The sequence below is a fragment of the Hydra viridissima genome, unplaced genomic scaffold (assembly GCF_058129835.1).
Source record: "Hydra viridissima isolate aposymbiotic clone 2 unplaced genomic scaffold, HvirCarnegie_v1 scaffold_1, whole genome shotgun sequence".
Classification (NCBI taxonomy): domain Eukaryota; kingdom Metazoa; phylum Cnidaria; class Hydrozoa; order Anthoathecata; family Hydridae; genus Hydra; species Hydra viridissima.
The window spans coordinates 5905001-5920098 of record NW_028324300.1 but is presented as its reverse complement, the minus strand read 5'-3'; the positions used below and the strand labels follow the sequence as shown (position 1 = coordinate 5920098).

At 26.4% G+C, this 15098-nt stretch overlaps 1 protein-coding gene across 3 annotated transcripts in view; it reads left to right on the top strand.

Annotated features, from left to right (window-relative positions):
* The window catches only part of LOC145187445 (aryl hydrocarbon receptor nuclear translocator homolog), a 45511-nt gene that overhangs the window by 18786 nt on the left and 11627 nt on the right, over positions 1 to 15098 (top strand). For all 3 annotated transcript variants that reach the window (XM_090088291.1, XM_090088283.1, XM_090088297.1), the window contains exons 7-14: positions 7021 to 7097; positions 7597 to 7689; positions 7911 to 8025; positions 8274 to 8303; positions 11250 to 11431; positions 11712 to 11920; positions 13705 to 13811; positions 14838 to 14988. In XM_090088291.1, coding sequence (XP_089944417.1) covers positions 7021 to 7097; positions 7597 to 7689; positions 7911 to 8025; positions 8274 to 8303; positions 11250 to 11431; positions 11712 to 11920; positions 13705 to 13811; positions 14838 to 14988 — 964 coding nt within the window. The remainder of the gene's footprint in view (positions 1 to 7020; positions 7098 to 7596; positions 7690 to 7910; positions 8026 to 8273; positions 8304 to 11249; positions 11432 to 11711; positions 11921 to 13704; positions 13812 to 14837; positions 14989 to 15098) is intronic.

Sequence of the window (15098 nt, the reverse complement as noted above, 5' to 3'; positions counted from 1 at the left end):
GTTCCAGTTATACAAAGAAGTGATCTGTGTAAAAGTAGTTAAAGAGTGTTCATAAAAAGAAATAGGTATAACATGAAATAAAACTTGTTTTAAAATGCTCAAAAATGAATCGTTATGAGCTGCATCTTAGAATAAGAAAAAGAAGAAATATGCCAAATCACATACCAAGGAATATAATTGACAGAGCCAATCCTTTAGAAGTTTACAACAATATTGAATTTAAAAGGTGATACAGATTTTCAAAAGAAACCTTTTTAATATTAGCTAATGACATTATTAACCAATATGTAAACAATCGAGGATTCCCTCTTTCATCTGTACAACAACTGGCTATTGCATTTCGGTTTTATGCTATTGGTTCATTCCAAGTGAGTAGATATTCAAGAAATGGTATCAGAAAATGGTACCTTCTTATTGTAGATTTTATATTATGTTTTTAAATAGCATCATTTATACCAACAAATGATAATATACTCAAGTAACAATAAATAAACTCTTTTAGAGAATAATAGGAGATTTGGAGGAGCTAAAAGTTATTCAGTCAACTGTTTGTTGAGTGATTAAAAACATTTCAATTTATATTACTAACAAAAGATATCAGTACATAAATTTTCCAATAGAATTCTTTGATAATTCAGCATTTTCAAGGTGATTATAAGTTTTCATGGATATCTGATTTTGCTATTTCCTACAAATTTTGAAATTTTCTTTGATAAGGAAAACATTTATATTTATCAACCATTACTCTGATTTTACCAAATTCAAAGATTCCCAGGATGTATTGGAGCAATTAATGGAACACATATTCCTATAACAATTCCTTGTGGAGAAAACGCAGAATATTATTGAAACAGAAAGGGATTTTTTTCTTTGAATTGCCAGGTCATTGCAGGTGCTTGAAAAAAAACTTTATCTGCTTGTGTTCAATGGCCTGAAAGTGTTCAGGATTCCCGTTTTTTTGCTAACTCAGCTATTAAACAAGTTTTAGAAGCTCTTCAACGTATTCAAATGATTCTGGGTATCCTCGTAAACACAATATTTAATGACACCTTTTTCTAACCCTAAAAATGAAAGTGAAATCTGATACAATTACAGCTTGAGAAGTACACACATGTTGAATGTTGTTGTTGAATATTGTTTTGGTATATCAAAAAAATGATACCCTTGCATTAACATTTCCTTACGAACAAAGCTGCAAAATTCCATAGCTATAATAATATCCTGCTTTGTGCTTCACAACATTGCCCTTCTACAAAATGATCATTGGGAAGGTAATGAAATACAAAATAGCAATAAATAAGATGGCGCTGAAGCATTCACAAGAGATATTTTTGGAACAAAGAAAAATCAAACTTTAGATCAATTTTTTAAAAAATATTTTTGTGTCTGATTATGGATAAAAGTCTAAAAAAAAAATATTTATACTGCATATTATTTCAAAAGAATTACATTTTATATTTCAAATTATTATTATATATAAAAAATCAATTTCACTAAAAAATAAAGTGATAAATTAAAACATTCCAAAAAAAAACTAGATCTGATATTGTTTGAAAATAATAATCCTCAAATAGAATAATTCTGTTGTGTTGTTTTTTTAAAACTTATAACTGTGAACATTTTTTTTGGGTAAATTTCCATTTTAATTTCATGTTCTTTTTGTTTGCATTGTTGCTTTTTCTGGAGTGAGTTTTTTTATTATTAGCTATTTCTATTTGTTTTTGCATTAGTTCTTTATCAAGATCATGAATTTCATTATATTGCTTTTTTGCATTTTTTTTATTAATAGATTTCTCTTCTACATTAAATTTTGTTCTTTTTCATGTGTTAATGAGTAAGATGCTATCAATGGTTTCGTAAAAGGTTTTTCTGTTTCTATAAGTAGCCCAATAATTTCAGAAGATCTGTCCCCATATGTGATCTCCATTGAGTCATTTGGAATACCTACATTTATAAATGGTATATATGTATGTAGGTATATACATGAAAGTAGGTATATATGTAGGTATGTGTGTGTGTGTGTGTGTGTGTGTGTGTGTGTGTGTGTGTGTGTGTGTGTGTGTGTGTGTGTGTGTGTGTGTGTGTGTGTACACAAACACACTATATATATAGTATTAGCATTGAGAAAACCAATTTTGTTTAAAATAGTTCTCTCAGTATTTGTAAAAAAACCCATTATTTTCATTAAAATATTAGAAAAAAGATAAATAAAAATAAATTTTAGTATAGTATCATCCCTAAAAGGTGTCATGAAGTGAATTTGTTTCAGCAAAAGATTTTTCCCGTAAAAAAAAATGCATTGCCGCTATTGGTTGTTAAGTGCATTTCCTGATAAACGTCCTGAATTCAACACTTTGATTACTTTTCAAGTTCAACTTACTCAAGCATAAACTTGAAATTTTCAAATCTCGTTTATGCATTTTGCTCAAGATAATTTTTGAAGTCTGACTTAACAAAGTGGAACTTGAAAGTTTAAGTCAAACTTGACTTAAGCTCAGTTTTTGCATTCCACCCTTAGTCTGCATTATTTTATTTTATTTTTTTAAAATTATTATTATCCATAAAAGATTTTTACAACAGCCACAAATGACAACTACAATTCTTTCTCTTTGTTGTTAAAGTTAATCTACTATTAATATATATATATATATATATATATATATATATATATATATATATATATATATATATATATATATATATATATATATATATATATATATATATATATATATATATATATATATATATATATATATATATAATTTGTTTTTATTTGTTAATTGCAAAATTAAGTTCACTTTTTTGTAGAACAAAAAATCAAATTTGATAAAAAATGAATTTAAAAAAAAATCTCTTATTTCAAAACAATCAAGTGATAGAGTAAAGGTATTTTCAAGTGCTTTATTATATTAGAGTTAATTCTTCCAGAATAAAAATCCAACACCATAAAATTAAAAGATCCCATTCACCTACTTTCCTCCTTTTGACTAGTCTGTTGAACAAATCTTAAATCATATTTTTTGTTAGATATTTTTTTGACTTTCAATTTATAATTTCAAAGTTACTTTAATGACTCCAAATAAACTTTTGTTCTATGCTACAGTTTTTACATTCTACCAATTTAATCTCCCAATTTAATCTCCATTTTTCATCAAAAGATTTTAGAAGTGGCTATTTAGCAGTATAGTAAACATCTATGTATACTCAAGTAATATTCCTCTTACATTAATCAATGAAATAGATTTACTCATGGAAATGTTAAAGCAACTAGGAATTTCTTTTTTCTTTTTTTTGTAGAACTTTCTTTAAAAAATTTGATTGTTCACATAAAATAAATAATTACTGTAGCAAATCATTAAAAGATCGCTTTTATATTAGTTTTATAAATAGAGTATAAAATACCATCGAGCTGAAAGTTGGTATATAAGTGAATTTTTGAAATTGAGGAACCTATCAGTTGTAAAAGTTGTAAGGGAAGAAATGAAAAACATAGCATTTTTAGTTTTAATATTTAAAGTCAAATGTTACTCAGCCCTTTGTTGATGGCAGCAAAAAAGCAGACAAAAATACTTTGTAATTATCATTACATATGTATTTATCTATTTAAAAAATGATATTAAATTGTATATTGAAGGGCAGCTGATGTTTTCAACTTTGGAAAACTTAAAGAGTAGTATAATTATCATCATAAAAATTTTCTCTTTGCTACTATCTTGATAAAATTAAAATAAAGCATTCTTTAATAACAACCTTATTTGATTCAAGATTAAGATCTGAACTTAAACAATCATAAGTTTGCAATTAAATTGAATTCACAAAGAAGACACTTGAACTTGTAGAGCAGTCATGACAAACATTCTAGAGTTAAAAGTTGTTAAAATTTCTCAAAATAAAGTTTTTGAATGACAATTTTACTAAGTTTGGAAAAAGAGTTTTAAAAAAATGGGTCCATGCAGTTTCAGTAAATTTCTAGATGATACTTTGCTGCAATAAACTAGTTAATTGCAGCTAAGCCAAATTTAATCTTAAGTTCTATGACCATGATGAGAAAGAAATATTCATTTCAAGGGCTGGAATGCTATGAGACACAAAAGTTACAGCAATATCCCTTCATCATTAAAAACATTTTGGTATCATTTTTGAAAAAACAAACATAAAAAAATGTATTATTTTTCATAAGCATAACAAGCACAAAGGAAAATAGAATAAAGGTAAGCATTATATCAGTTTTGTGTTGAAGAATTTTTTTAAATATAAAATTAACTTTGTAAATAGAAGATTACTCTTTAATTTATTTTTAAGTAGTCATATAATTCCACTGAAATGGCCAAGAAGCCTAAAATATGCTAACTTTGTCCCTGGGCACCAGTTATGTAGAAACTGTGATGAAGAGGCAGTTATAACTTTAAAAAAAAACAATACTAAATGTTAATAGGAAATTGATTTTTTTAGTAAACAATTGGAAATAGACGTTGTTAGAAAAAAGTTACACTCAAAAGTTTTTAAAGTTTTAGGGTGTTAAAGGATTAGCTGGTTTTTATCATGATGATGAGTTTTTACAAGGCAAACAGCAGGAAAAAAAGAATACATAAGAATTAACATAAACTAGCAATGCAAAAATATCTCATACTAGGAAACCTTAAAGAGATGTATATAGCACTCAAATCAAAGTTTCCAACTAAAAATAATTCTGACCTTACAAATTGATGATTACAAAGTAATGTTGTATGAGCTATTGAAAAGTTTACATTACACTCTTACATAGCCTAGTCACAAAAAAAATATGGAAAAGAAACGAAAGAAAAGTAAAAAAAAAAAAGCATTGCATAGTGTTACTTGACTTTGCAGAAATCTATGCATTTGTTGTTCAAGATGAAATCCAAAGTTACCATTGGAGCAAAACTGGTTGCACCTTGCATATACAGTGCTTTTATTAAGTAACACAAAAAATAAATAGAATATATCTCAAACATTTTATTAAAACATAAATACAACAAATTTTCATAATTATTAGCACTTTTGGAGGTTTTCTTTTATATGTTTAGTAATACCCTCATCAACTTGCATAACCAATTCATATCGATAAAGAATGTCGGTCACAAAAGGCAATAATTATTCCTGTGATACTTCAGAGGCCTCTAAAATTCTTCTCTTAAGAAATAATTCTTCTGTTTTGGACACTGCCTCTTTGATAAACTTTTGACTTAATCACACCCCAGAAATAAAGATCTAAGGGATTAAGATCTGGTGATCTGGCAGGCCAATCAAAATCAAATCCACAACCAATGACACGTTCATGGAAGTGCTCCTCCAGCACTTCTCTAGCAGAAAAAGAATAATGAGGAGGTGCACCATCATGCTGAAAGATTGTTGAGGATAATTTACATTTTTCACGCAATTGTGGCAGAATGAGTCTCTAGCATGTTTGTATAATTTTCTCCTGTCACAGTATCCTCAAAGAAAAGTGGTTGCAAAGGAAATGAGGCTGTAAAACCCATCCAAACACATTTTTTTTCTGCATGGAACATCTTTGGTAATGTTTTAGAAGGTTTTTCATCACCCCAAATGACACAATTCTGTCTGTGAGCATGACCGTCCATGTAAAAATATGCCTAATCACTCCAAAGGATGTACGGTAAGAGATTCTGATTTTCAATAATTTTTTTTTGAGAAATTGACATGGGTAATCTTGTCAGCTGCTGTAATGGCCTGTGTTAAATGTAATTTATAAGGATATTGATGCAAATGATGTCACAGCAAAGTGTAAACACTTGATTTGCATTTTCTAGTTACTCTTGAAATATCAGATGTTGTTGCAACAAGGATCATTGCATTAAAGTTCTTTTAGAGCATTGAACACACTGCAACTTCGTTAATCCTTTATAGATGGATGTCCTGATTTTGGACCATCATTATCAGAGCCATTTGTTGCAAATTTGTCAACTAATCTAGTGATTGAGGATACTGAGAATGGATTCTTATCTAATCCATGCTTTGTTTTAAGTTGCCTGAGAGCTGCAGTTGCACATTTTTTATTTTCATAAAACAATTGTATTATCTTAATGCGCGTTGCTAAATCCATGTTAGTTTTAAATGCGTAGAGACAAAAGATAAATAAACCTCCATATATGCGCTATATATTTATTTATAAAAAAATGTGTCAAAATTCCATTGGTCAAAAATATAGTTCTATGGTTTTTTGTGTTACTTAATAAAAGCACTGTATAAGCATAAATTATTTTTCAGATGGTAGCGCTTTAAATGAAAATCACAAAAGTTTTATCTTTATCATAAAATTGATTTCAATAAATTGAGTAGATGTTTTTTGCCTCAAATCATGGAAAGTCAGTATGAAACAGAATATGAGGGTTGTAAAAAGATCAGCAAACAGTAGTTTGCAAAGACCATTAATTTATCAAATGTTAAATTGCTATAATATATTTAACTTTTGTCTTAGTAGTATTATCATTTGTATAGCTGCAAAGTATTTTTGTCTTCTAATCAAGTCAACTTAGATTTATATATCATCAACAAAGAGCTGGTTAGAATTAACTTTAGATATTTAAACTAGAAATGTTATATTTTTCATTTCTTCTATTACAATTTAAGCAATTTTAATAGATTGCTCAACCTCAAATTCACTTCAATGCCTACTTTCAGCTAATCAGAGAAATTATTTAAAAAGTTATCCATAAAAGTACTAAATTATTTTTTTTAATAGAAAGAGGGAGTCAAGGCTTCACTATGGTAAAACTTTAATAAACAATATCTCCAGAACCAGTTGGAATTGGATGTTCAAATTTTCAGATTTATTTTCTTGTTATAAGTTCTCTCAATTCTAATTATCATGAAATTCTGCAATACATGTTGACATGGCCTGGTTAAATTGATGTGGCCAGATTTGAAATCAGTTTTACCTAAAGTTCAGTTTAAACATCTCTTTTACCATTATATTTTACTAGTATAAAGTATTTATAATATTTATTATAAAAGTATTTTGTTTTTGTTATTTGCAAGGTGCTCCTAATAACGATGATGCAGGTCTTAAGCCATCTTTTCTCTCTGATGAGGAACTCAAACATCTTGTGCTTGAGGTATGTGGCATTTGAAAATAAGTGTTAATCTTATAACTAGAGTGTTAAGTTTTCTATAAATTTGTAGTTTGTTAAAACCAAAACCACACCCTTGTTTAAAAAGTAGTGCATTAACTAGCAAAACTAATGTACTTGAAGTATTATGCATGAAATATACTTACAGTATTAAGGTCTTTTATAGAAATAACTTTTTAACTGATCAAAAACCAACCTGCAGAGCCATCTTTTGTAGATTAACTTAAATTTTAAAAAATTTCAATAGAAAACATTGTATTGCATTTATATCAACAAAAATGAATTTTAGAAATTCCTAAATGATAGTAAGCAAGAATATTTCACATGATAATAAGAATAGCTGACAAATGACAGAAAACAAGGATGTCTGACATGATAGTAAGCAAGAATAGCTGACAATTTATAAAAATGCAAAATGGTAAAATGGAGTATTTCACTTTGTATTGCTTTTTAAAGATGTAAATCTAATTTTGGAATTTTTTAGGCAACAGATGGTTTTTTATTTGTTGTTTTATGTAAAACTGGTAGGCTAATTTATGTGTCAGATGCAATAACACCTGTACTTAATCAACTGCAAGTGAGTTGTTTGATCTGTTGTATTTTTTGCAGTAAACAGGTTTTCTAAAATTTCTGTTCCTTAACTTATTGCAACAACTTCAGTTCTTTTTTTTTTTTTTAATTATTGCAACAACCTCAGTTCTTTTTTTTTTTTAACTGTTAAAAGTTTAGTGAGTTCATTCTTTTTACAGATTTTTTAATGAGTACAAATAATGTTTAAAATAATTTTTATCAATTTAGATGGACTGGATGAACAGAAACTTTTTTGATTTAATTCATCCTGAAGATAAAGAAAAGATAAAGGATCAGCTAGATGTTTATATTTCAAAGGACTCAAGAATAATTGATTTAAAAAGTAAAGCCATTTTTTACTACTCTTTGTAAAAAAGAAGTCAAATATTAATTTATTAAATTATGTCATAGTTTAATATGAAAATCCAATAGTTAAATAAGCTGCTATAAATAAGTTTTAAGATATGATAATTAAGTTTTAAAATGCACTAGGTAAGTTTTAAACTGAAATTAATAAGCTTTAAGATGCAATAGTTAAGTTTTAGATTTTTTTTATGTTTACTTTAATAAAATTAGTACTTATCTTTTAAGCTGGTAGCATTAAAGATATGGGAAGTAATGGTAAGTGAAGCAGTTTGTATTATGTTTTATATTAGTGGTATTATAGGATATCAGTAGGATAAATAATCAGATAAGCTCTAATTTCAAATATTGCCTAACAAAAAAATATAAAAGCTCAAAGTCTTTACTGAAAATGATAAAATTTCATAGTTCATTATTTTTCTCTTACTTCAAAACTCCCTAGAATTGTAAAGCATCTTAAAAATATCCAAATGAAAATGTATTTTATCATATATATTGAAATGGCTGAATAGTTTCTGGAATTTTAATGAAAATGCTCTAATTTTCTAACCTAGATTACTCTGGAGCCTTTTGACTTATATTATATGTCACTCACAGCATACATCAGGGTGGCTGCCAAAAATGAATTTTTGAATTTCTTTTTTCATTTTATTCATTATCACAAAATAAGTTCATAATAAATATCACAAGCTCAAGATAATTATCACAAAATAATTTAGAAGCATAATTAAAAGTTGAATAAGATTGATGCAGCACTTAACTCTTTATATCAAAACTTTACATCAAAACTTTACATCACTTTAAATCAAAGAGCAAGAAAAAAAGTTTTATGGATTTATTTTTTTTCACTTTTTCTCTTTTCTATTGAGATTACATTGAAGTTTCATAAAAATTTCATTGAGCTTATATAAAGTGATGATATCCATATGGTTCCCACAGACAATAAAGGGTTAATTGTGGTGTAACAGTATGGCTGTTTAGAATCAGATTCAATTTTGTCTTCGTCCATTGTATTGGATTCTTCTGAAGTCAGTTGTTCATTTATCTCAACTAATGTGCTCTAAATAAATATACCAACTAGCTCACCTTAAGAAGAATCATTTGATAGAGCATACTCTTACTAAAAATATTCATTACCCTCTCTTGAATTTCTTATAATGAACTTTCAGCATCTTCAAATTTTCCCATCCTTTTATAACAAGAAGCATGTGCATTCAACAGGGCAACTGTAGGTGTGTATTTATCACAAAGTTCTTGAAAAATATAGTATCTTCTGCTTTCTAATTAATTATATCAATAAATATAAAAAAAATTGATGCTTATTTACAAAATTAGATAGTTTAGTAATTTTTCTAGTATTATTGTCTTTATCTTTCTATCCTTCTGTTGGCTAATGCTGTGTCTACGCAACCCATATAACCTATGTATAGCCTGTGTTGATATTTCATGAAAAATTTTTCTTTAACAATCCTTATTAGTGATATAACATCTAGACATCATAATTTGTATTATCAAACAAAAACCTTTTTCTAAACCTTCAATTAAGGTAATTTCATTGAATATATGTGATTAATGTTCTTCAGTTTCTGCTAGTAATGAAATATTTCTTTAAGCTTCTTTATGACAGTTTTTTCAGTTGTTGTTGGGATATGAGCTATTGACCACATGTAAAAAACTTCAAAAACTGTCTCTGACTTACCAAGAATGTTATGCAGAAGACAAAGAGTACCTGTTGGAAGTTTTATTTAACCTTTTTTGACACTGGACCAAACAACCGAATTTTTGTAACCCTACAATGACTGATCTGAAATGTAAAATGCAACAGCTATGGTTAAGGCATAATAATTAATACTTGTGACAATATTTGGAATTTGGATTTCATTATTAGCATACATAGTTGCAAGTATCGTTAGGTAATATAGATCATAGAATATACTATTAGTATTATTGCTTCATGATTCAAAGATTTTCTGATGAACTTTTTACTTATTTAGTATATCACAGATCGAAACAGTTAAGAAAAAGCAAAATATTAATGCATTGCTAAATAGGTTTTTCTGATATATACTGATAATGCTTGTGAATGGTTAAAAAACAAAATTAAAAAATTATCTTTAAATTGCAGTAACAATATTTCTCTCAAATAATATATTTAGTTACATAAATAGATTAACATATAAGTAAAAAGTGAAAGAAAGTAAAGTGTAGCATTAAGCAGGAATTGGTACAAAAGCATACCACATACCTGAAAATTCACTCAATATATTACTTGATGAATTTAACTGATATTGTATGATAGGTCTGTTACTATTGATTGCAAAGTGCTAAGCATAATTTTGATGATAACAATGTAAAAAAGTTTCATGAAAAATATTTCTAAATTTTTTATTATAAAGCTCAAAAAAAAAATTTTTTTATTTTTAAAATGTTTTTTATTCTGTGAAAAATACATCTCAATAACATCACTCATAAAAATGCATCTCAATAACATGGCTCAAAAAATGTTAAACTACTCTTATCAGTTAGAAATGGTTTACACCAGAGTATGACATCACATACTATATATATGGCATCACATATTGTATATAGCTAAGTATGTTACTTTTAAAGTTATGGAAAATCATCATGGGCTGGTCATTTCAAATATGTTTTTAAAGAAAATTTATGCTTCTGTAACTCCTTCATCTAAAAAATAAACTACACTAAAATTGTAATATTCTAATTAGCTTTTTAATTATTCAACTTTATTTCTATTTTTTTCTAAGTCAAACTTTTTTTCTTAATATATTTTCCACTCTACAATTTTATGCAATTTTTTTTTCTAAAATATCTTTTTGAAGAGATTTGTAAGTTTAATTGCATTAAAGATGTAATGTTTAATTCAAACACAAAGTAAAACAATGATAGCTTTAAAAAAATTGTCAAAATATTAAAACTATCTATCATATTTATCTAATGAGCAGAAGATACATGTATAATCTTTTTGCAAATATTTATCCCTAAATTACCTTATTTTAAAAGCATAATATAATTGATAATCTATTTAGTGATAATCTGCTATTTTCTGAAGTACTTGTTTATAAAAGTAGTTTTAGAAATAGAACACCTTTATTTAACAGGTTATATGCCAAAATATTCTATTCCTTTTGTTAAATACATCATATAATATAGTGACAATCAAAAAAACAACTTCTTAAAATATAGAAAGCTGTTTGAAGAGTGGATCTCGGCGCAGCTTTTTGGTTCATATGCGCTGTGGTGAAGTACAAAAAGCTTTTGAAAAGGCTAATACAGAGCTACAGAAAATAAATACCAGATATAATGACAAATGCGTCACTTACCAAGACAAAACATACTCTGTGGTACATTGCACAGGCTATATAAGGGTAGGAGTTAATTTTATTTATCTTTGTCTTTAAGACCTAAGATTTTTGCCTTAAATTTTCTTAAAAGATCCCAGCTTAGTACTGTGTAATATTTTTGTTTTTTAAAAAAAGTTAAATTCAAATGAAATATTCAAAAAATTGAATTATTTTAATACTAAATTTATTTTTAAGACAGAAGTGAATGTTGTAAATTTAAAAAATTAATTTAAAAAATTTAGTTCTGTTCTACTGAATAAAAGTCCATAACCTTCAATACTCAAATTTTTTTTACAAAAATTAGAATATTGAAGAATATGGATTGACATTAAATGATTTATCAAATAACTCAGAAGTGTGTACTGAAGAAGAAGAATCACTTTGTCTAATAGCTATTGGTAGATTGCAGCCTACCAGTATGCCAACAAGTAAAGATCTATTAGATTCTGCTTCTGCTTCTGAGTTTATAACAAGGCAGACTCTTGATGGACGCTTTAGTTTTGTTGATCAAAGGTACTATTTTGCTATGTAATTACTCTTTATTTACAAATATACACACATACTTATATACACATTTTGTCCAATGTTTTTCTAATAATTATATTCCATCATAATAAAAGATTTCAGTCTGCAATTAACCCATTTACAACTGCAAAGGCTTCTTCATTTGATTTAAAATGCTGTCCAGCAAGAAATTTTTTCTGGTTTGAAACCCATCTTGTACAAGGTATTTTTATTCTTAACATAAAAATAACCCAATCTTTTAAGATGCCTAGTGCCTTAGCTATTTCACATAAAAGTAAATTGACACATCTATAGAAAAGTTCACATGTGTTCATATAAAGGCTCTATAAACTTGAAGGAAAATAAAAACAGGCTTATCTACATATAAATATATATATATATATATATATATATATATATATATATATATATATATATATATATATATATATATATATATATATATATATATATATATATATATATTTATATATATACACATAAACACACATACATATAATACATTGATTTGTTTTTAATTTTATTTTTGATATGTGTATATAATTAACAATTTTTCAGTTTAACAATTTTAATTATAAGATCACTGCAAATAAGTGGTTTGTATTCATCTTTTCAAAATAAGTAGATGTACAAATTTACAGCTATAGTTTTTTTAATAGTTACTAATATTAAACTCTAGTTATTATAACTTTTAGTAAAGTTTAGTAGCAATTTATTAAGTCTGTTTCTCAAATTTGTTTTAGCAAAACTTTAAAATCTCTTACTATTATGGAATGTAAAAAAGAACATTTTTTTAAAATTTAGTAATTTAATTTTACAAATATTTTCATAAATAATGAGGGAAAGTTGCAAATTTTAAATAGCTCATTTACTAAATTCCAATCAGTAAGCTAACATAATAATTTCTCACTTTAAAAAACAGACATTTTGCTTTTAACTCTAGTTAAAAGTCTGATGCCAGGTGATGTAATTAAAGTTGTTTATAAAGTCATAACTTTGTATTTGCATCAAAGATTCAATTTTTGTATGATTGTTTCCCAAAAATGAATAATGACAATTTTTTTTCTTTGAGGAAGATGTTATTGTAAATTGCAGCACAGTTACATTAATCTTTAATGTTGAGAAAACCTTCTTTTGATAGTTAAACTATATTTGTTAAAGAACTGATTTGAATAAAGTTTGCTGTTAAATTAAAAAGTTATCTTGAAAATGGTGTGTGTGTGTGTGTGTGTGTGTGTGTGTGTGTGTGTGTGTGTGTGTGTGTGTGTGTGTGTGTGTGTGTGTGTGTGTGTGTGTGTGTGTGTGTGTGTGTGTGTGTGTGTGTGTGTGTGTGTGTGTGTGTGTGTGTGTGTGTGTGTGTGTGTGTGTGTGTGTGTGTGTGTGTGTGTGTGTGTGTGTAGCATAATATAATTGATAATCTATTATTTATTTCATTTATTTTCCAAGTGAGTATAATAAAAAGATGATGAAATTCTAATTCTTCATACTCAAGATTAAGTGGATTTATTTTTTAAAAAAAGTTAATTTTTAATTAATTATAGAATTATATTAATTCAATTTTTTACCTAAATATTTTTTGAGTTTTTAAAAACATTTATTTACAAGTTGTTTTTTTTATTATTATTATTATTAAAGAGATTGGTAATTAAGTTGATAAAATAATGTTTAGTAGAATAAAAGGTTTTGTCAGATTTAAGCCTATAATGCTATAAATTCGCTTCTATTTTTTGTAATGTAAAATACTGACTTGAAAAGATTTAAAATTTTTTTAGAGTAACAGATATTCTTGGTTATCAACCTATAGATCTATTGGGAAAGTTATGTTTTGACTTTTATCTCCATGAAGATATTGAATACATGTCTGAAAATTATGATCAAGGTATCTTTATTGTGTAAATTCTTCCTTAAGCTCCTTGAATTTTTGCAAGAAGTATAAAAAATAATCTTTTTGTTTTTTTATTTTGTAATTATATTATAGTATTTTATGACTATGATTTTTAGTTTTTAATGTGTGAATTTCAAGTTTCTTTTATAAAATTTTTTTTTATTAAACTACAGATTTTTCTAAAGCAAACCCAAGTATTGACACATTTTTGTTTCACTTAACATTAACAAAAGATTATGAAAAAGTGTAATTTAATAAAATATTAATTGAAATAGTTGCAATAAATATTTAAAGATAAAAGAAAACAAAATTTACAAAAATAATAGTTGTAGAAATAAGTAACATAATGATAAATGAGTAGTAGATTACATTTTGTTAGTAGGTGCTAAAAAGCTAGTAGAGGATGAATAAAAAATAGATGACAAATAACTAGAAGATGATAGATAATCAGAAGATGATAAATATCTAGTAGATGATAACAAATTATTTACATCATCAAGGTAAACAAGTAATATATGTAAACAAGGTTAAATGTTTCCAAATATCTGAAACAAATGAACTTAAAAAATGTTTTAGTTTCAATATCTAAAATACTAAGTATTTATTATATTGTTATTAATATTTATTAATATTTAGCATGCAAGAACTCTTTTTTTAAAAAACATTTTGTTAAAATCAAGGAGTTCTTTTCACAAAGATGTTTTTAAATGAACTTATTTTTTTAGTTAGAAATAATCAGAAAAATAATGTTTTAAGTACATAAAGATCTTGACAAAATATAGTCAAAAACTTTTTGAAGAAAAAGTTGCTTAAGTAAGCATTATAACATAATACAAAATGACATGGTTCTTTCATTATAACATTGAGGGGGGGGGGGGGGGTAATGAATGGAAGAAGCAATATTTGGTGCATCAATAATTGTAACCCAAACTATTGACATTAAATCCATTTAGTAATTAATATTTGAAGCAAAATTGATTATGAATTCTTTTATAGCACTTCTTTGATATCTTGTCTTAGTAATAAAGCTCAAAGGTCAACCACTATCTGTTCGATTTCATTTCAAGCATTTAAATGGAGAATCTGTACATCTTCGATCTAGCTGTTGCAGCTTTCAAAACCCCTATACTGATGAAGCTGAGTATATCATTTGCAATAATGCTGTCATTAAGTAAGTATTGAAAAAAGAAATTTTTTTTATTTAAAAAAGAAATTTATCTCAAATTATGTTCAAACTTTACTACTTTATTAGCCTACCAGTTTATTAACTAAAAAGTTTTG